Source organism: Sinohyriopsis cumingii, chromosome 17 (genome assembly GCF_028554795.1).
Source record: "Sinohyriopsis cumingii isolate HCF-2022 chromosome 17, ASM2855479v2, whole genome shotgun sequence".
In the NCBI taxonomy this organism is placed as follows: Eukaryota; Metazoa; Mollusca; class Bivalvia; order Unionida; family Unionidae; genus Sinohyriopsis; species Sinohyriopsis cumingii.
In genome coordinates this window covers 51,340,319-51,361,510 of record NC_142977.1, presented here as the reverse complement: position 1 = coordinate 51,361,510, position 21,192 = coordinate 51,340,319, and the positions used below count along the sequence as shown (strand labels likewise).

Here is a 21,192-nt window from a genome sequence, read left to right as displayed (position 1 = left end):
CGCGTGAGAAACATACGTACATACCTACCTACCTACAAACCTACATACATACCTACATACATATATTCATACATACATACATACATACATACATACATACATACATACATACATACATACATACATACACGTTTCTATCTCTACACATTCGAATGATCTGAGCAAAAAGAAACTATTTAGCATCTCCTTGCTGTAATTTTATTCCAGGAGCGTATATCATAGCGTTTTGTTACAAAGTACAAGAATGACATAAAATATTAATTTAAGTATCTTATTTTGCCGTCCATAATTTTTCTTAAGACTATTTATTCAAGTATAACTGAAGTTATTGCATTTCAACATGGATTGAAGACTGGTACTGTATGAACCGATAAATAAAGCTGCAACAATAATCTCAGATGCATAAAGGCTACGCTGTTTACCGCTAGGAACGTTGTTTCAGGTTGCTGAACAACCTAGACTTATATGACATTGTTTTGCAACAAATATAGCAGAAGTAGTAATATGAGCCACACGGGTGGCAACAGTATGATCCACAATGCCTATAAATTTCTAAGAACTAACTTGAATTTGATATGAGAGAAAGTATGGTGGAAAGTTTATAGGGTTGGTTACATTAGTTATTTACTATCAATCTCACCACTGTTTGGAAATACTATCCAACAGTTACTTTTTTATTACTATGCAACACATACTATTGATACACTATTCAACACATACTTGTTATTACTATCCACGATATCATAAATACTATTCAATGCCGATGTTTATACAGTTTTGACATGTCATTAAAACACCCAACTGTTTAATATGCTATCCCGCACCTAATACTTACTATCTACCTACTAACTAACGAAAGTGGTGGGGCTGTTGATACGCACGTTATACTTTCAAGGACGTAAACTTACTATCACACATAAGCAAGGGTAAGTGTGTTTATATAATACTTTACCCATACTAGCATACTATGCTATCATCTACGATGTGGGTAGTGTTAAGTTTAAGTTGTGTTGGGATTGGTTTATTAACTGAAAAAGTGAACTAAAATATGCTACAAATCTGCACAGTTCTTCTCCATAAACGTCTCCTCCTGGCCAGATCGTAGACTACGACACACTGCAGGCACCCTTCCCCTGCACATTGAGTTTCTATTCCATATAGTTGTATCTGTATTCTTAGTGATGGCCTACGATGCTCAGCAGCGGGTGTGGGGGTGGGAGCGGGACGGGCAGCGGAACATTTTGTGGTGTTCAACCCCCATACCCCAAGGAAGTGCAGGCCCTTAATACTTCTCTTCGCTTTGCGTACGAAACAAAAACAGAAAACACACCAAAATATTATGTGTGCGTCAAAGCTGCTATGTTTTCATGGTGATATTACGCATTGCGGAGCCTTATCTGAATTACGACATCCATTCAGTTTGACATAATATAGGTTTAGGTCAGCTATATCATGGCTATTCTGTGAGTGTTTCTCAAGGATGACTCTACATTTTTAGATTCTAACAATCCTCAGTCAAACTTAGTCCCACGAAGAAACAAAATCATGTTACGGCTTTCGATCGCGACCAAAATAACATGAATTCATTTAATATTTGTTTCATGGGGGATACTGTTAGTTTTTCCATTGTTTAGTTAACTTTATATATTAGTTTTTACTTATCTATATGTAACAGTCTCTCGTGGCCTAAATGGTTACCGTCCTGTTAATATAGCATGTTGCGAGGGAAAGATTGCAGATCCGAGCCACTGTCATGTAGAAAGATATTTTCTATATTAATAGAGGAGACAGTCGACTTGAGCTTGGGTTTAACATTTGAACTGAAAATCAACTTGAATGTATTGATTAACATTAATTATTGTAAGCTTACCCACGGTCCACTTTGTAGAAACCTTACACAAAGTCCCCTCTTCTCTTTCAAGAGGTTTGCGGGTTGGCGGATTGTATCTTCTTCCAAGGTGTCCGCTTAATTTGGTTCTCGTTATCTAGAAGTTGACCGCCCTCGATGTTATTGCCCGGTTCGAGTAAACATAAATATAAGTGGTGAAACTTATAGGTGGAATAGATAGAGATCTGAGCAGATATATAGAACAGACCAACACGATTCCCCGTACATGTAAACAACAATTTAATCTATTACATAAAACAACTGTGAGAATTCATTACATCAGGAATATACTCTGCTTCTAGAAATAAACTTTTCACTGACTTACAAAATACACAAACATATTTAAATAAAGTTGCCGATCGCTTTTACTGAACAGTCGAAGTCAATGCCTTGTACAGTTGCATATCCTTCTTCTCTAGACACTCCACTTCCACTGTAGCTGTTCCTACGACCTTCCTCTGTTTTGCCTCTTTCGGTCCTTAACTCTATGCGTAGCACGTATATTCACAGATACGTCACAGGATACGTCTCAGAATATGTCTCAGAATACGTCTCAGAATACGCCTCAGATTACGTCTCAGAGACAATGCGTCGCAGGATACGTCTCAGAGATAATACGTAACAGGAGCTATTTTCTCCCTTTGAGGTTTCAGCGTTCCTCGCTTCCACCGCCAAGTTTGTTCGTCGGTTTTCCCTCCACGACAGTCGTCTTGGACAAACGTTTACGAGACAATTTCTCCCAAATAACTCTCGGAGTATCCAATACTTCTTTACTCTTGCAGAAAAGCTTAGACTGATTAAAATTTTCGATGTGGCGATATTAAAACTAGGAAATTTAGTGTGGGAAGCACCCCCCCTTATTAAGCGTAACCAATCAGAATCAAATATATCTGCCGCCTTCTTCCAGAGCCGCCAAAGTCGTGCTCAACTTGACCTTGTAGTTTGAGTAACAGTGTTCTGCGATCTTTCAATTTTGACATTTACACTATGGAATCGAAGTTAGCTTTTGTCTCCACCGGACTTCTGTTGGCTAAGTAAACGAATACTTAATTAAGAATGAAATTCTTCCCTCGAAAAGCCATCACCGATCATGGCAGTATGGCGATTTGATACGCGCCTGTCCCCATACATCTAATTAATTGTTCTCTGGTCTTAAACTACTGTATTCTTCATAGATCGCCAGACAATTGCCTCTTCACAGTTATTCCCTTTACACACACAATTCCTTGAGAAGTATTGTTAGGTATGTAAAACTTGTTAAAACTCTAGAACGCTTGTGTTCATTTGGGTTTGCCATTCACGCCGCATAATTAGCATTGATCAGTACCGACATCTTTTGATCATAAAAGTGATATCCTAAATATATATATATATATATGAAATGGAAGAATTGTGGGAGTAAACATATCAACAAACCCTGAAGAAGGATACCGAAATGTGTGGGTCACGAGTACAATTGACTTTTCAAAGCCGATCCTCAGTTTAGACATATTGCCGAAAGTAACGAAGTGGTGAACGTTGAATCTCTTGAACCACCGGACAGTTTATTTGGAGGAAGAGCGGACGCAACTAGCTTGCTGTACAATGTGAAAAGATCTCAAGGAGAAGAAACCAAATATATCGATGCGTGTTCGTTCTATCCTTGGGTATACAAATATCGGCAATTTCCAACATATCGCTCCGAAATGTTGACAGAAAATATTGATTGGTACGCAATCGTCAAAAGGAAGACATGATCGAATGTGAAGCATTACCTCACATCCACTTGTGCTATCCCGTCTTACCACATCATTGCCAAGGAAGACTGTTTCCTTTGTGCTGTATATTTGTCGAAACCTGTAACCATGACAACCTTGTTATCCGACCAAGAACGAACGCGCTTTGAAAGGAACGTGGGTCAGCGTGTAATTGTTTCATGCTCTGCATCTTTGATACCGCTTGTTAAAAGTCTACAAAATTTACCACTTTCCAAACATTTGTACATTCCCGAAGCATGCAAACACGCGCAGACATTTAAATTTTGGTTTCTACGAAAGCGTCTTTGACATATATATTTATATGTAAAGAAAGCATGACTTAGACTTAAATGAGGCTGGACAATCCTAGTTTTTAACGTTGCTTATTAACAAGGCAACTCATTGGTATGTGATATATTTAACGGAAGTAGAAAGCATTCTCTTGTATGTATATAGCATAATGTCAAGACCAGCTCATACGCAAAGATAGCATGCACAACACCTACTGGAATTTCTGTATGTGGCGAGCAGATATTAAAGAATGTCCGTTGGGAAGGTTAATTAGGTCGATATTATGGCATTAAGGTGCAGACAATGGCATAATCAAAATGGGTGATACCATATTCAGTGCATATCCCGAAGGGACAGTTATATGCCATGTATATTAATATAAAGTTGGGCTCCCGAACATTTATACTTGTTTGATCTACTAATAGATAATTAATATTCTTCAAAATATGAGTCGATACTATTAATAATATCTCAAAGTTTGTTGCTGGCATTTGGATTGATAAAGTTCGATATTTATTCCAAATCAATCTCTGTCTCAAACAATACTAAATTACAGTCACCGTACCACTTTTATTTATTTGGCATTTATGCATTTACTAAGTAACTTTATTTCATTACGTTATATATTGCGTTTTAAAAATTGTGCATTACGTATTTTTGTATTGATTTATATTAGCATTCACTTTGTTAAACACATAATCTTTCGACTATTATCTTTACGCTAACTAAATACACATCCAGAAGCATCTGTTAACAGAGAAAACTATTTTTGATATTATTAGCTAAGACGCTACAAGTTTTAAAATATTATCATATGAATATTCTTGTAAAAATCTCAATATCACTTATTGGTAAGAATTATTTACTTATATCAAGGGCCAGTGCTCTTTCTGAACCTTCCTCATGTAGCCAAGCATACATCAAATGCAGATACACGCACACAAAATTAGTAACATTAGCTCAAAGATTCCGATAGTAATAATAATAATAATAGTTATTTATCTAAGTTGACATTATTAGTCAAAACTAGTTTATTTTATGACCCTTTGGTTCAACAAATATAACAATTGGTTAAGAATCTACAAGGTTAACATCTACTGCAACAAACAACAGATATGTAACATAAAATAGTATGGGTTATACAAGGTTAACATAATATCATCATAGCAACAAACTGCATCTGCCAAGCAAAAATATTATGAGGTCATAAAATCAGGATTGCTTATTAAAATATTTGTAGGTGTATAATTTCATACAAGCTTGGTTAATATCATATTCCAAAGTATTCCATTAAACTGTATTAGCCTCAGCAAAAGCTTCCTGGAAATACTATGTTATAACGTTTGGCATATATAAATCATTGTTTTTACTTGACCATGTCCTTTTAGCGCTAATATTCTTTAGAAACTTAAAGGCATTAAGATTCTCTGGCAGGAAATTACTTTAAGTCTTAAGAGTAAAAACAAAAAATTCATATAATACTTAATAGGCGACCTTCTGAGAGTGTTACAAGGACGTGATATGGATGTTGAAATCTATTTCTCATTCACGATCACTGACTACTTGTTTATAATCTGTACAGTTTTTGTATGTGAAATAATTACAGGGTTATCTCGACACACTACAGCACTAGATAAATTGCAGAAAAATCAAATGTTTAAGATCAACGGACTTGCTATTAAACCACTTACCCATTTTATACTTAGAATTTTCTTCAATACTTGTGTAAAGTGTGCTTCAAAGTGATTAGACAAGAATAAATTATTATTAATAAGGATACCTAAATGTTTCGCACATTTACTTCTAAAAAGGGATGTTCTCTGCAATAAATTATGTTGAACCAACAAAAATTAGCTTGTTTATGTCTAATTTAAGCTACCTATATTTGCATGCACCCTTCATTTCATAGCACATTTTATCACATTTATCACATAGTGGGTTCACGTCATGTGTGTGCAATTTGATATTTTTGATAAGACAACATGTTAAGATGACACTTTATGTGATTCTGATATGTATAAACACGCACATGAATTTCCAACTTAATATTCTTTTCACTGATTGGCTTCGATCGTGGGAAAATTTTCCTAACTAAGGTAACAACACCTAATAATTTCCAGCAGCGGTCCTCTTTTGAAAAACATATCCTGTTTGTGATAAATGGTCTATTGATTAGATGGACAGCTGCTCTTGTCATTGTTATTGCTACAAATGCATTCTTCTAAACGTTATTTGTCATACAACTTTTCAATACTGCTGAAATCCTCGCCTGGAACTATTTCTTTAATTTGAAATTACAACGTCTGAGAGAAAATGAAATGACTAAAACTATATGTACTTCCTTCTCTTTTTTCCACTCTAAACAATATGTATGTGATAAACATAATCTCAAATATGAAACTGGTTGAACAATGTCGAGCCATTGCTCTCCAAGGCTCGCAAAAACTGGACATTATTTAACTAGTTTCATAAGTTCAACATTAAACCACTTCCGACCTGAGATCCTGTATATAAATGTTTATTTACTTTGCTCACAAGGATGCAAACTCCATATCAATTCAATGGTACGACGGAAGACCAAAATTTCGAAAACTAAACGAAATCCAAAACCCTAAACAATAATGTATACAATGTAAAATGTTTTTATATTACTTATATTTTCAAAGTAAAAATCAAAACCAATGGTATTTAGACAGGAGAACAATCTTTTGCAACGTTTGCTGAATTTGCTACTCAATCATATTTAATTTTATCATGCAAGGAAATTGGCTTGATTTTTCCTGTGCAGTAATCTTCAATTCTGTCATTCCAAACTGGAACGTAACATCCACATGACGTTGATTCTTGCTCGGTTTCGGAATTTCAACTTGTAATCCACCCAATAACATGCACCCTGGATCAGTGGTAAACCTGGGATTCGGATCCTTGGTGTAGTACACATCAAGCTGCATTGCGTTTTGGAAATAGTTCACAGTTACACGTGTTGTTTTAACAGAGAATCCATTCTTAACTTCTGAACCTGCTGACAAAATAATGTCGAAAACATCACGACATCTTAATCCCATATCATAGTCAACCTTTTTCTCCTCTGGATGAGTTCCCTCTATGAACATCAGAGTCGTCATCAAACCATATGTAAAGCGAAGAACTCTGGACTCGACAATCATGGGTAGTCTACCAAACAGAACCGCCCCTTTTGCAATGGTTATACCAGCATCCTTTGGAATGATGACATTTATTAAATTTTTGCCATCGAAAGCTTCACGAATAACCTTTTGCACAAATGGGGACTCTGAGAAACCGCCTACCATAAGAATCTGAGATATGTCCTTCACTTGGCCGTTCTCAAGTATGATTTTCATATGGTCAATAATTTGGTCTGTTGCTTGGCGGAAAAGTTTCTCAGTCAACGTCTGATGTATTAACATTTTTTTTTCACGTAGAGATATTTCCTTCTATAAGCCGACTTCTCCAGACGCCTCTCGAAACTCTCTTTTAATTCATTTTTGCACTGTTTGTTCAGGGTTGATGGAAGCTAAAATAGAGACCAACGAATTTACCATCGTTTGAAGACAGCATACGTGTTATTTTATGATGCCATTATTATTTTATCCAGGACAATGATTGAAAAAGAAACGACTAACTTCAGATGCAGGTACTAGAATCATTAGTTCATTGTGTTTAGATACAAATAAATCATGAAGTATGTCCAAAATGCATTTAAAGTTTTACGGTACACTTGTAAACAAGTAGTTCTTATTCGCACGAGAAATCTGACCATTTGCATATTGTTCTCACATTTGCAACACTGTAGTAATACAAAAGCAAACATATAAGATATGGAACAAACTAAATAGCGGTCTTACAGACCTCGCGATGCATGTACCTTAATGATCATAGTTCTTGTCTGGTCAAACTTTCGTTTAACTCCCTCAAATTCATTGAGTAGCTCTAAGTAGTCATATGTATTGTCTGTCTTGAATTTATCCATTACAGTATCCCCCACAATGCTGATCAACATCTGCTCGAAAGCACTGTCTACCATTATTCCTCCCCATGGGCCTCCACTGGCCTTGGATAACTCTTTGAGTCTTCCATCAGAAAGTTTTTCATGAACTGTCATGTCCGCCGTTCCACCTGAAAAGGACATTTATATCTATCTTACAGTATTATTCGTAAATACTTATGTTCATACTTCTACCGCAAATCGAGTATAGCGTTTGAAAAACTAACAATTTTGTGTAGACGTCATACTATTACTACCACATATTGTGAACAGGTTACTGAATCGAGAATGTTGTTGAATTGATGGCATGACGAATTGCCCATGATAACCGTGGATAGTGTGTTCGTTTCCTCTATTTGCAGCTTCGATTTCAAGGTGGAGAATATAAATGCCCATACTTGACATTTTTGTTTGTAAACCTATTATCATCTAAAACATCGATATGAAAAGCACGCTGCAGCCACGTACAATATTTTCATTAAATGCTATAATATAAATGGTGTTAAGTATGGTATTTATCTCATTGCCATATATTTTCTAAAAATGTACATATTTATAAAAGACATTATCCCAAGGATTTTGCTGTTCGTGTTTGATTATAATTGGCTGTTACATTTTAGATTGTATATCAGATATAACACTGTTTAAAACATATTTCTTTGCATATGCTGTTAAAGGCATAAATCCTATAAGAAGAACAGTAACAACAAGAACTATACGGTGTATCTAGTAAAATATTTTTGTTTGAACTACTTGGTTCTTATTGATTTCTTTCAATAATAATATTATTTTATCATTATCATGTTTGAACTTTTGCTTCATCCTTCTTAAATACTGCGAACGTTTTATAAGTTCTTTTCCAGTTTCAATTCTTGTTTTTACTAGCTCTTCCTTAGTATTTAAAGGTATAGATTTTCTTAAAGCTCGTTTCAATATCACCCTTTCAGTAAATATTTTTAAACTGAGTTCATTTTAGGAAAGTTTTGATTGATGAAATTGGTACAGTTTCGGTAAAACAACGGAACTGTAGTGAATATTTATGGGATGAGGGACATAATCAAAATAGGAAACAATACAGAGTTAATTAAAAAAAGGTTATTGCAAACCATATATGGAAGCGTATAAAAACTCGACTCAGCGAAAACATCTATGTATTTAGACGAATCACAGGTACCACTGTGACAAAAACCACATAATGTATAATTTAGCAAGAGCATGAATTTTAAAGCTAAAAAAGAAAACAAAACAATAAACAAAACAATTAATCTGGAAAATCATTTAAAATATTTGTTGTACCATGGACAGCAATCTATGAAAGATGAACAAATTATTAAATGCCTGAACTGGCTAATCAATAAATCTAGATGTAGAGCGTGGTTTTTTTTGTGCTCCCGTTTGTATATCTGATCCGTTTAGCCAATGTAATATGCTTAGCTCAGTGTCTGGAAAGATTAACATTTACGCATTCATATTTTTTACATTTACAATTGATTATTTATTAATTTAAAGTTTTCAAATTGTTTTAGTACGAAATATTTCCAATTTAAACATAACATAATTGCTAGTGGGCATTCATATATTTTCTCTTGCATATGGGTCAGAACCCAAGGGAGTTCTTAATCAACGAGCCATTGAAGAACCTAAAGCATACAACAGCTATAAATCAAGTAATCAATCCATAATATAGCATGTTACCGAGTAGAACTTATCAATTCGACACAAGAATCAAGCGAATGTAAAACGAATCAAATGATCAGAACAAACCTTTGCAAATGACATGGATGAATTTAAAAGAGTACGAAGAATACAAGAGAAAAATATCTTGCATTTTCTGCTAAAGTAGTAGGACTGAAATTAGACATTGATATAGATATAACCAATTTTAAAAAGGCATTTGAACTATTGATAAGGTTGCTAAGGAATGAAATACTTAAAATAAGACTTTTAAATTCTTATATAAACAAATTCCTTTCAAAACAGAAAGGATTTCTTTGTTCCCCATCATGCAATAAATTCTTAATCTAGTTGAGGAAATAAAATTGTTTTTGTCACAAGATGAAAGTTGACACATCGGACAAATATGTGTTCTTTTCTCAAATTGAATTACATGAACCTGGTTTAGAGTCATTCTACAGAAGGTAATCATGTGTCATGTATGTGGTCTATGTGCAAGCTATACTATACGATTTTTGTTCTTTATGAGTGATGCTGCTCCGCTACAATTGTTTGAATAGTATGAAGCATGTTTTAGTGAAGCAGATAAAATATCTCAGTTATTATAAAACTTAAAATCATCACATGAAACCTTCCATTCAGAAAATGGTGAGCGACGGGTAGCTTTGGCTTCTTTGTATCCGTTTTCATTATCCTTGATAGCAAACATTACCTATCTTGTTTCTTCTTCGGAGGCTTCGATATAGTTACGAACTAGTAGTATGGGTACTATTTTCACGGAAACAAAATTTTGTATCAGTAAATATCTCGAGATGGTACCGTGAAGCATTTTAAGAGCAGCTTCATTCCTGTCTCTATATTTCGGACGGTCTGTATCCATGACAGAAATCCCTTATTTGATTGCATTTACTTTCAAGAAATTACAAAGCATTTGAAGCAAAGGCAAAGATCACAATCTTAAACATAGTATCATGTTTTATAGCTTATGTGATGATTAAGGATGGATAAATTAGCCGAATAGGATATAATGATACTTGCATTTCCTAGATAATGGCGCATTTGTATGCCAAACAATGTGCAAAGAAATTTGGTTTTGTTTCGTGTGTATTAGCGGTTAGTTTGGTACTATATTGAAGATCCAATATTCTCTTCTTGCAAAGTATTTTGAGGTTAGTTTAGTATTATATTAAAGATCCAATATAAATTATTAGGAATATAGAGGGTTTAACAGCATACCATCATGTCACCATGATCAACTATTAACACTTCGGCGTAAATTGGGTGATGAACTACGTTTAATTTATACCAATCACGTCACTCAATCATTCAAATCAAATAACCCCTAATACAATGGCAGCCTTCTTAGCTTGTTTTTCAATACATAAATTAGTCTTTTGACACATATTGTTCAATTAATAAAATTCATACCTTAAATCTTCAAGTGATCTACAGTCATAAAATCATATAAAATGTGTGTTAATTCCCTGGGCTGTGCAAATTATATTGTACTACCCCTGAATCGGAGCACATGCAAAGTTTTGCGAAGTCAAGCGATATAAGGGCAGACTATGATATTTTTCAATAAGACCACATCGGCACCTAGATCACACTAAGCTGTGCGTTTGTATTGTATTTTGTTTATATACTTTGTGTTTGTATGTGTTTTGTGAGGGGGAGAGAGATAGAGTGTGTTCAGACTTTGTGTACGTGTTTAAAGAGGGGGAGAGTTGGGATTAAAAGCGTCAGAAGTTGCCGGGCTAAAGTGAAACTGAACAGATCAGCTTTGTTAAAGCTTAAACCAAAAACATAATAACTAGACAAGGCTGATCTTCATCTCATTCTATACAGTGTTCTCGATAATTATTTTGGTCCAGTGAAGGACACCAAAATAAACGTTGCAAAAAAATGCAACCATTCATTGTTGACTGTACGAGGTCACCTGTTTTGCATGGACAGTTAGTCTAATATAAGTAGGTGTTGGGGTTTATCGCATAAACTTCTTTGGCGAAAAAATCATTTTCTTAAAGTGATCTTTGATTTACAATTCAAAAACATGGACAAAATGTTTACCATCCTGTTTGAATTGTACAAACAATTGCATCAAAAGCTACACATGAGAATGATGGGAAATTAAATATGTCAGTTAAGTATCATATTTCCACCCCGTGGAGACCAACCACGCGCCAAATGCGTTGTCTAGGATGATAATGATTGGGGGAATAATATGAAAATTGCCATATGGATCTTAGGTGTTTCGACTTACCCCCTAAATCAACCACCATGTACTTGGTTCCTGGTGGTGCTGCAGCAAACGGCATCAGCTGATCTCAACCGCTCCAAACGCTTACAGGAATATATTGGCAAAAGAATGACACTGCTTCCGGCTCAAGGGCGATCTCTAATTTTTCTGATTGTATGTTTGCCTATGAAAAGAGCAATCCAAAAATGTATGCTTCACTGGTTTTAATTAAATAATAGCTAAATAACTAACAGTTCATTCTGGAGCGATGCTCCCTGTATGATTAAACTTTATGATGTTTTCTGGGGAAATTTCTTACAATACATTTGAGTGCATATGTAATGCTAATAATTGATTGAATGTTTTCGCTATTTTTCTATCTTCACCGATATTTGATTGAACATCGTCGCCATGTACACAACGGTATTATGTATATATCAAAAGATTACCTATATCAATGTTGGTCAAATTCTGATCATCGGTTTAGCTTTTTGATACTGGAGCCTAAATATTTCTCCCCTTGAACGTATTTTGAGTAGTTGCTTAAAGGTATTAAATATTTCAATAACGGCGGTCATACTTAAGTAGGGTCGGCAATATTTAGAACAATTTAAGTCCTTTATTCCTGAATGCTTACATAAAGGTATCAAATTCTCTTAAGCGCTTTGTTTTCGAACAAATCGATTTGAAGCTGTTGTTATATTTAGTAAAGGCGGTCGTATTTTAATCAGGATCGACATCATATCCACAAGTTTGGAAGGCCTTAATACAACGATATTCTGCGCCAAATGTATGTGTGGCTTCTATATAAGTTGAAAATTAACTTGCTAGTGAACACACGATAGAGGACGAGATTGGATTAAGATTCATACCGAAAGCTTGATTGGCCCTGAGGCCAGGTGATCTACAAATGGTGAAGTTATCCCATTATTCTTTAATATAAATAAAATAAAAACAAAGGAAATACATTAAAACGTACTTTTATAGCAGCTTCCCTCATGAATTGCTTGGCTGCATCGTTCCAGATAGCAGGAACTGTGAGTACCCATAAGATCTTTTCGTCATCAACTACTTTCCCCTGTCCTTTCAAAAGCTTTATAAGATGGTCCTTCATACATTTGATGGACATCGCGAAAATGTCAAGGGCTAGCATTTCCTTTCCAGTCTCATCTTTAATCATTGATGACTCGGTTAGGCCCTGAAATAATTTTCGTGCAAAAATTAAATCCAATGAAGTAATTAATACATACGGTTCTTACTGTTTCCATCTCTCGGCACTAGCCATTCCTGTTGAGGCGCGCTGGATTTACTGATACATAGTTATGCCTATTAAGCAGGTATGCATATAGTGACACCTTTAATGGCTTAAATTGTCATCATTAAAATAATTTTTGAATTCTCCAGAGCAAGAATAAGTAAGCATTCTTATGAAAGACAAGACAAAAGGCAAAGAGGTCACGATTCTTGAAAAGGTTTCTACGACTCTGTGGTCTTAAAATACATGGCAGAAAGAGCAAAACCAGTAAACTGATTAAAATTCATGAAATAATTTATTTCACTGGAATAGAAAGTTAAAATTTAAAATGAACTATCAGTATTATGAATTAAATCCTAAATAATCATAAACGTTCTATCATGTCTAAAAGTATAGACTGTTCAAAATGAATTCCAAATGAATAATCTTGATTGCGCTGATGAATCAACAGTCTTGAATGCGCCGATGTAACAATATTCTTGAAGTATCAATTGTTAAAATCCAGAACGTATTTGAATGCGTTAATAATCCATCAACACTGTTTTGTTCCAAAGCTAATGAGCACTTGGTAATTTCAATGAACAATTTCAAGTAATAATTCCTCTCAAATTATAACTCGGCACAACCAAAAGTGATTCCAGTAGACTGATATTAAAACAGGAAGGAATAATTTTGTTCATAACACACTTAAATAAAAACCTAAGTCACAGTAAGATTAACCAGGATGTGGGTTGTACGTTCGCTTCTAAACTTTCAAAGGTCTAAATGACATGTAAACATGCTTACAAATATTATCTTAAAGTACAACCTACAATCAAGGACAAACATTAGCTATCTGAATATGCTGTTTGCAAAGTACCATTGGTTTAAACTATAACCTACAATCATACATAGATACATTTTAAGAACACAGTTTAGATACATAAGACAAAAGTATATAAAATAAATTTAATTATCATGGTAAAAGAGGTCATATTCTCACAATATAGGACAAAACACACCAAATTCGTTTAGAACGTCACTGATATGCTCTGCTGGCGTATCATCAAAGAAAGATTTATTTTTGGTTTACATTAAACAAGTTCTGTTTCAAGAGATAGAGGTGATACACTCAATAAAAATGTGCCACACTTACAGTTGGCACTGGCACAATACACACCGGTCGAGGCTCATCCTGCAGGAGGTAAGCATTGGCAACGTATATTTGCTATACGCGAGAGACACTATAAATCGACGTCTTTCCTATTTGTTCTACATTTGGATGCTACTCTTCAATACTCGGTTTGATGTGAAGCTTACATTATATGTATTTTATCAAGAGCTCAAATATACATATTAATATAATATTTAAAATCAGGATATGGAGTTTTCAATTTACAAACAGGCAACTGCATCTTTGGCGACTTTACTTTCTCCTTCACATTCAATACGGATATGACTAAACAACAAACAATAAAGGATATTTATTCCAGGCTTCATAATAAAGTAATGTTGCTGCAGGACTTTCTCTCTTAATAGATATGTAAATGCAAGGCTTGGAAATGCTTTCACTATAGAAATGGTATCCGGAAAAGAAATAAGGAAATTATTTTTAAATACGTCGATAAAGTTCAAAGATAATACTAATCTACAGCCAAAATGCTTCCGAAATAAGTGTAGTCAAACTTTACTAATCCTGGGTCAGTGAGAACGAAAATGATGCATACAATTGTTGGTTCGCTCTAGTTTTAAAGATTTGGTTAGTATATACGACCCTTGACGTGGGAATGGCGGATGATAAGTGAGTTATAAAGGGAAGGGATCTCGATGTAAACCAGAATTGACTAAAATACATCTTTAACTGGATCTATGAATAAATATATGACTGGGTTTCGACAATATGAATTACATCATTTTGTCCCTAGAAGTCATTATGATGCATCATAACTAAGCTTATGTCACTCTGCTGAACAAATTGCCCTATATTAGCTCTAGAAATCATACAGTGTTGTGCTTTCTTATTTGTCAGCGTTTGATTTTGCAAAGGGACACATTTCTGTTTAGCCAAAGTGAGCAGAAATGCCTCGTATTTGTGTAAACAAATCAGATAACTTCTACTATGTTTGTGGTGAAGTGACTTTTGCATCACAAAAGCGCATTATAACCTATATGGTCACGAATGCTTATCACCTTTATTTTTGGCTGCAAAATTGGAGATAAGGACAAGAGGTGGGCACCACATATATGCTGCAAAACTTGTGAAACAGATCGTCGCCAGTGGTTGAACAGGAAAAGGAAATCTATGACTTTTGTAATGCCAATGATTTGTTGAAAGCCAAAATATCATATCAGCAATTGTTACTTCTGCATGGGGCCACCAGTTGGGAAAAGTGTGTCAAAGAAGATAATGTGGACTGTCCATTATCCAAATATTCCATCAGCAATACGCCCAGTACCCCACGGAGAACGACTGCCAGTTTCTGATACACCAGAATCATTCTCACTTGAGTCAGACGAGCAAAAAGAATAAGATGAAACTTCTAGTCGTGAACCATCAATGTCACAGGACCCACATTTTCTCCCATCCGCCTCTTCTGAAACACACCTTTTAACACAAGTTGAACTGAATGACCTTGTCAGGGTTTTGGAACTATCCAAGAGTAACGCAGATCTGTTGGGCTCCAGATAACAGCAATTAAATCTCTGGAAGGTGATGTTAGGGTTTTCATGTTCCGTGATCGTCAAAAGGATATTGTTCCATTCTTCTTCATGGAAGGTGATCCTGTAGCCTACAACAACATCGATGGTTTGATGGCAGCGCTCAACATCGTTCATGATCCAGATGAGTAGAGACTGTTCTTTGATTCATCGAAGACGAGTCTTAAATCTTTTTTTTTTTTTTTGTTGCTACATAATGGCAATGTTTTGCCATCAATTCCAGTTGGTCATGCAGTCCATATAAAGGAAACCTATGAAAACATGAAACTTTTGAGGTGCATACACTACGACCAACATCAGCGGCAAGTTTGTAGTAATCTGAAGGTTCATGCTCTCTTGCTTGGTCTGCAGACTGGATGCAGAGAGTACTGCTGTTTTCTCTGCGAATGGGATAGTCGTGCGAGAGATTCCCACTACATCAAGAGAGATTGACCACTCCAACAAACATTGGAGCCTGTGAGGAAGAGTGTTCAGCAACCATTACTTGTTGAATCAAGGAAGATTTTGTTACCACCTGCACATCAAGTTGGGTCTGATGAAGAACATTGTCAGGGCCACGGACAAACCACAAGCAGCTTTCAAGTACCTACGTGGAAATTTTCTAAGTTTAAGTGAATCTAAGAAAAGTGAAGGTGTCTTTGTTGGTCCTTAGATTCGTGAACATCGTCTTCGATGATGCATTTGACTGTGCACTACGTGACAAGGAAAGGACGGCATGGAAAGCTTTATATATATATATATATATATATATATATATATATATATATATATATATATATATATATATATATATATATATATATATATATATATATATATATATATATATATATATATATAGATAGATAGATAGATAGATAGATAGATAGATAGATCACCTCTGTCTGCGGCGGTTCGAGTCTAGGATTAGCCAATGTGAGTATGTGAGAAAGCTTGCCAGTAGCTTCTCGTGGGTCGGTGGTTCTTTCCGGGGTTTTCCCGGGTTCTTCCTCCACCATTAATACTGGCCGCCATGTATAGCCTATCGTGTGCTGACAAATGGCGTTAAGCCCCAAAACAACAACAACAAAAAAAAAGATAGAGAGAGAGAGAGAGAGAGAGAGAGAGAGAGAGAGAGAGAGAAGGAGATAGATAGAGATAGAATAGCTTTTGCCTTTTCTTTCATAATATATTTTATTTATATAACCCTGTCGCTGTTTTTTTTTAAGTGTTACATCAACAGGACAGGTGAAATATTATCATGGAAAGCGGTGTTTCCCACACTTTTTCGGGCCACCGCCCCCTTGGTTATCATCACTGCCGCCTACCTTACCCCGTACAAAGCATTATTCACCATTATCGAATCCCTCACTAATCCCACCGGCCCCAAGGGGTCGGTGCCGCCCACTTTAGGAGCCACTGAAATAAATCAACCACAAACACATGGAAAGACCCAGGTTTACAATTTATGATTAAAACTCTGCTATCTACACAATAAACATAAACATAAAATGTAAAATAATTCAATAAAGAAGTAAAAAAATAATCAGTAAAAAAGTAAAATTCCATATCAATCAGCACATTTTATATCTGAAGCAGACGACTTGCATTCAGATCACATTAGGCAAGAGCGCGATTGGATGAGGAGTATTTGTGTTGACCAATTACATACAAACACACACACACACACACACACACTTATGGATATATGTGTGTGTGTATTAGAGGTGCGCGATATTACCGTACTATTTTTTTCCCGCGATGCTGTACGCCGTACTTTTCACTGAACTGGTACTTAGGTAGTTTCGGTCAGTATGTAATGTACGGAAATTACCGTCATTTAGATTTATTCATGCTAATATTTAAGTACATGTATTTTTTGTAAGACTAAGACTCGTCCTTGGCTTTTTAGGAGATAATTTGTTTTCTGTTTGAATGTTAAGTAATGTCTCAAGTCCACTAAATAAGTTCTCGTCTGTTGAGTATTTTCTAGCATCGAAATTCAAAGTTTCCGTACCTATTTTATCTTCAATGTAGCTAGTAAATAAAGGCTTCAATGTCAGCACTGCTTCTTTTTATCAGCGAGCGCTCTAATGTAGTCACAAAAGTCATTCACAGGCTTTCATCTATAGTGTAAGTTCAATCGTCACACTTTAATTTAACCTTTAGATTGCAACGTATACAACAATTAACATTAACATAGCTAATTCATCTGCTATAAGGTATTTGATTTTCAGTGGAGAGTTGCGATCTGCTTTTGAGTTGAGATGTTTTATTTTCTGTTATCTGAAAATATTTTGTTTTCTTTAATTATATAATATGGTGTTATTTTCGTATAAATCATAGCAAGGTATTTTTTAATCTAGTGACACGCGGAAATTTAGAAAGAAAACGAATGTCATGTCTCTGCCCCAGATATAGATATATATATATATATATATATATATATATATATATATATATATATATATATATATATATATATATATATATAATCATAATGTTTCTTAATATGGTTAAATCAAGTTTAAAACCCTATTCTAGAGAAGATAAGGATCTCCCTGTAACCTAAATGTGAATCATTTGCTTTGATATTTCAGAACAATAATGGAAACGGCGTTTTGTTAGCGAAGGAACACGTCACCTACAAATGTTCAAGTTCTTCGGGGAGCCTTACGCCAGAGAACTGCGCCAATTATTCTATTTAACAGCAAACGGATCTTGCCTCAGTTGTTTTTGTGTAAGTTGTTATGCAGAGGTGATTTGGTATTTTTACCTACAAGAGTTTTGTTTATTTTACCAGTTGCAGTAAAGAAAACAAAATGTTTCAAACAGTGTTATGTTTTGCGAATGATTGTTACATTAAGCAGGATCATTATTATCTGAAACATATTAAAGAATGTTCGTTTAGTCGAAAAGAGACCTGTCCATCCTGCAATCGTATCTTGAATCTTCTGAAGAAGCAGTACTGGTGATTTTTCTTATCAATACACAGCTCCATATATCTTTCTTCTGCGTCAAAGCCGAAGGCATTCTCATCTGTTTCTCTTCTTTCGTTCAACAAAAGGCAGGTTGGAGTTTTCGTAGATATGAGGTTCTTCTTCCCACTGTTCCATGCCTGTGGTGAATCGATCTTTGTTGGATCCCTTTTATATTCCTCATAGAACTGAAAGGCGTATGCAGAATATGATGTTCCGAAATCTATGGCAACAATAAGGTCAGCGTCCCGTACTTTTCCGTGGTAATCCATCCTTAAAGAATTAAAGAATTTTTTTAAGAAGTTCCTGTATTTGAATCTAAAACACAGATCATTATTAGATACTCTAATTACATATCTGATGTATTAAATCTTAACATTCGTTTATTGCCATTAAATACTCAGTACTCCTCTCTCTGGAACAGTAAAACCAACTTTAAATCCACCAGAGCAGCGTATGATACCATTATTGACTGATCGAGGATGTGCAGAAGTTAAGCAACTCATTTTGTCCTCAAAAATAATGATATAGGCATTGCACAATGGTGATGATCACGGAATAAACAAAGAAATGCAATATGTATTGACGACTGAAACCATTGAACATAAAATGAAACACGAATGTACTCTGAGAAAATATATTGCAGTGTTATTAAAAGATGCTAATTTTACATGTTGAAATTCTCATAACCCTAACCGCAGTAACAATATCAGTGGTTGATAAGCTCGTGTGTACACGGTCTGTTATCAATGTTTGTCAAAGCTTGGAGAGCAATGCATAGAAAAACTATACGAAATTACACAGATTCCACATAATTCTTAATTTTACTGTAAAATAACAGAAAACAACAGTCCGAAACTTTTGTACTATTGTCCATTCATAGCAATTTTCTTTACTTTCTTATTTAAATGCAGTTTCTGGTTCAAAATATAACAGGCATGTATTTTGTGGATTTGACTATAATCCTGGGTATCTAGAGCTGATTAAATGTTTGGCTCAAATAACGTGAATGCAAAAACAAATGGTAAAATATTTTGAGAATTTTTTTTTTCCAAATAAAGGGAAATACATTCTCCTAAAAATGTAGATAACGAATGAATAAAAAATTATAACGTTTATTATATATATACATACATATATATATATATATATATATATATATATATATATATATATATATATATATATATATATATATATATATATATATATATATATATATATATATATATATATATATATATATATATATATATATATATATATATAAGAGAAGCATATGAGCATGCATTGCATTTAACGGTACATCACCACAATCTGGGTATATAATGCCGAAGAAAAAGTCAGGTTGTAAAACTGTAATGATATATAATTTTCAAAACATTACCATAAACGTAAACATGTAAATATACAAGGTATACAACAAGGATAATCATCTTAAAATTTTGTGTTATATAAGCTTGAAATTATTTTTTGAGGTGCATCTAAGAAAGCTTCTTAATTCAGGTGAAAAAACATTTATGTCTCTCAAGGTGGAACTCAACACAATTCGTATTTGATTTGAGAGAATACACAATTTTGTATTGAGATAAATTTGCAACACAACTTTAATATATATTATATTTAACAAGTCAAGCTTCATTGATGCAACAAAAACAGATACGGAATTGAAAACAGACTGATATTTTAACCAACACGTAGTGACTTGGTATATGAAGATGATAGTTTAGAAACAGTCACAGGAAGGACATAATTGCACACAAATCTGAAGGATTGAAGGATCGAAGAAACAGGAGAAATTGGTGAAAATATAAATACGTGTGTAAGATGGGTCTTCATTTGACTTTTCGATAACACCTGACGAAAAATCAATAAAGGGAAAGTAATGTCTTGGTGTTTGCATACAATTTAAAAGTATATTATTCCATCTTTGATGACCGACAAAGATCTGTTCCAAATACACCTTTATTACGATATGCTGAAGGTCCAGTTATTTAATTAAATATCACAGAATTCGTGAAAAACTAAACGTAACAAAAAGAGAGCAAATACGCTGAATAAAAAGAATCGGTAACCGAACAATCTTTTTGCACATTACTCAAGCAGGCGAGAAAGAAATCTATCCGAAATAGTTTGTGTTGATCATGCGGATGACCAGTGGCAGGCAGGCTTCTTGACATGCAATAATAGGAAAGAGATAACATTGGATATCAATAAGGAATACCTTTAGGCTGAAATAGCCAAAAATAGTCAAAACATGATCGGAGATGACAACCACGACGTTTTTAAAAATATCTGCAAAGTTGAAAATTTTATAAGATACAGTTTTCTGAGAAAAAAGGGTTTTTCAGCTGGAAAGAAAAAGTTTTGTTGAAAACGTAAAATGTCGAACAGTATTCAGCTTAGACAAAAACACCATATATAATGGGACAGGTTTACAGAACATTAT

The 21,192-nt window shown here is 34.5% G+C and overlaps 1 protein-coding gene and 1 pseudogene across 2 annotated transcripts; both read right to left on the bottom strand.

Annotated features, from left to right (window-relative positions):
• Window positions 1–6,644: 6,644 nt before the first annotated feature.
• On the bottom strand, window positions 6,645–7,277 carry LOC149778689 (heat shock 70 kDa protein 12A-like). Its single transcript, XM_089938368.1, has one exon. It carries the CDS (start codon window positions 7,275–7,277, stop codon window positions 6,645–6,647), a length of 633 nt encoding a protein of 210 aa, XP_089794494.1.
• Window positions 7,125–19,015, bottom strand: LOC149778688 (heat shock 70 kDa protein 12B-like; annotated as a pseudogene). Its single transcript, XR_016415330.1, has 5 exons — window positions 18,689–19,015; window positions 12,814–13,032; window positions 11,859–12,018; window positions 7,802–8,052; window positions 7,125–7,450 (listed from the first exon to the last, which is right to left on the bottom strand). The product of XR_016415330.1 is annotated as a heat shock 70 kDa protein 12B-like (transcript).
• Between the last annotated feature and the right edge of the window lie 2,177 nt (window positions 19,016–21,192).

What these genes read in the sequence shown, in the direction of transcription:
- LOC149778689 (XM_089938368.1), bottom strand. Translation starts at nt 7,277, where the DNA reads ATGAAAATCATACTTGAGAACGGCCAAGTGAAGGACATATCTCAGATT.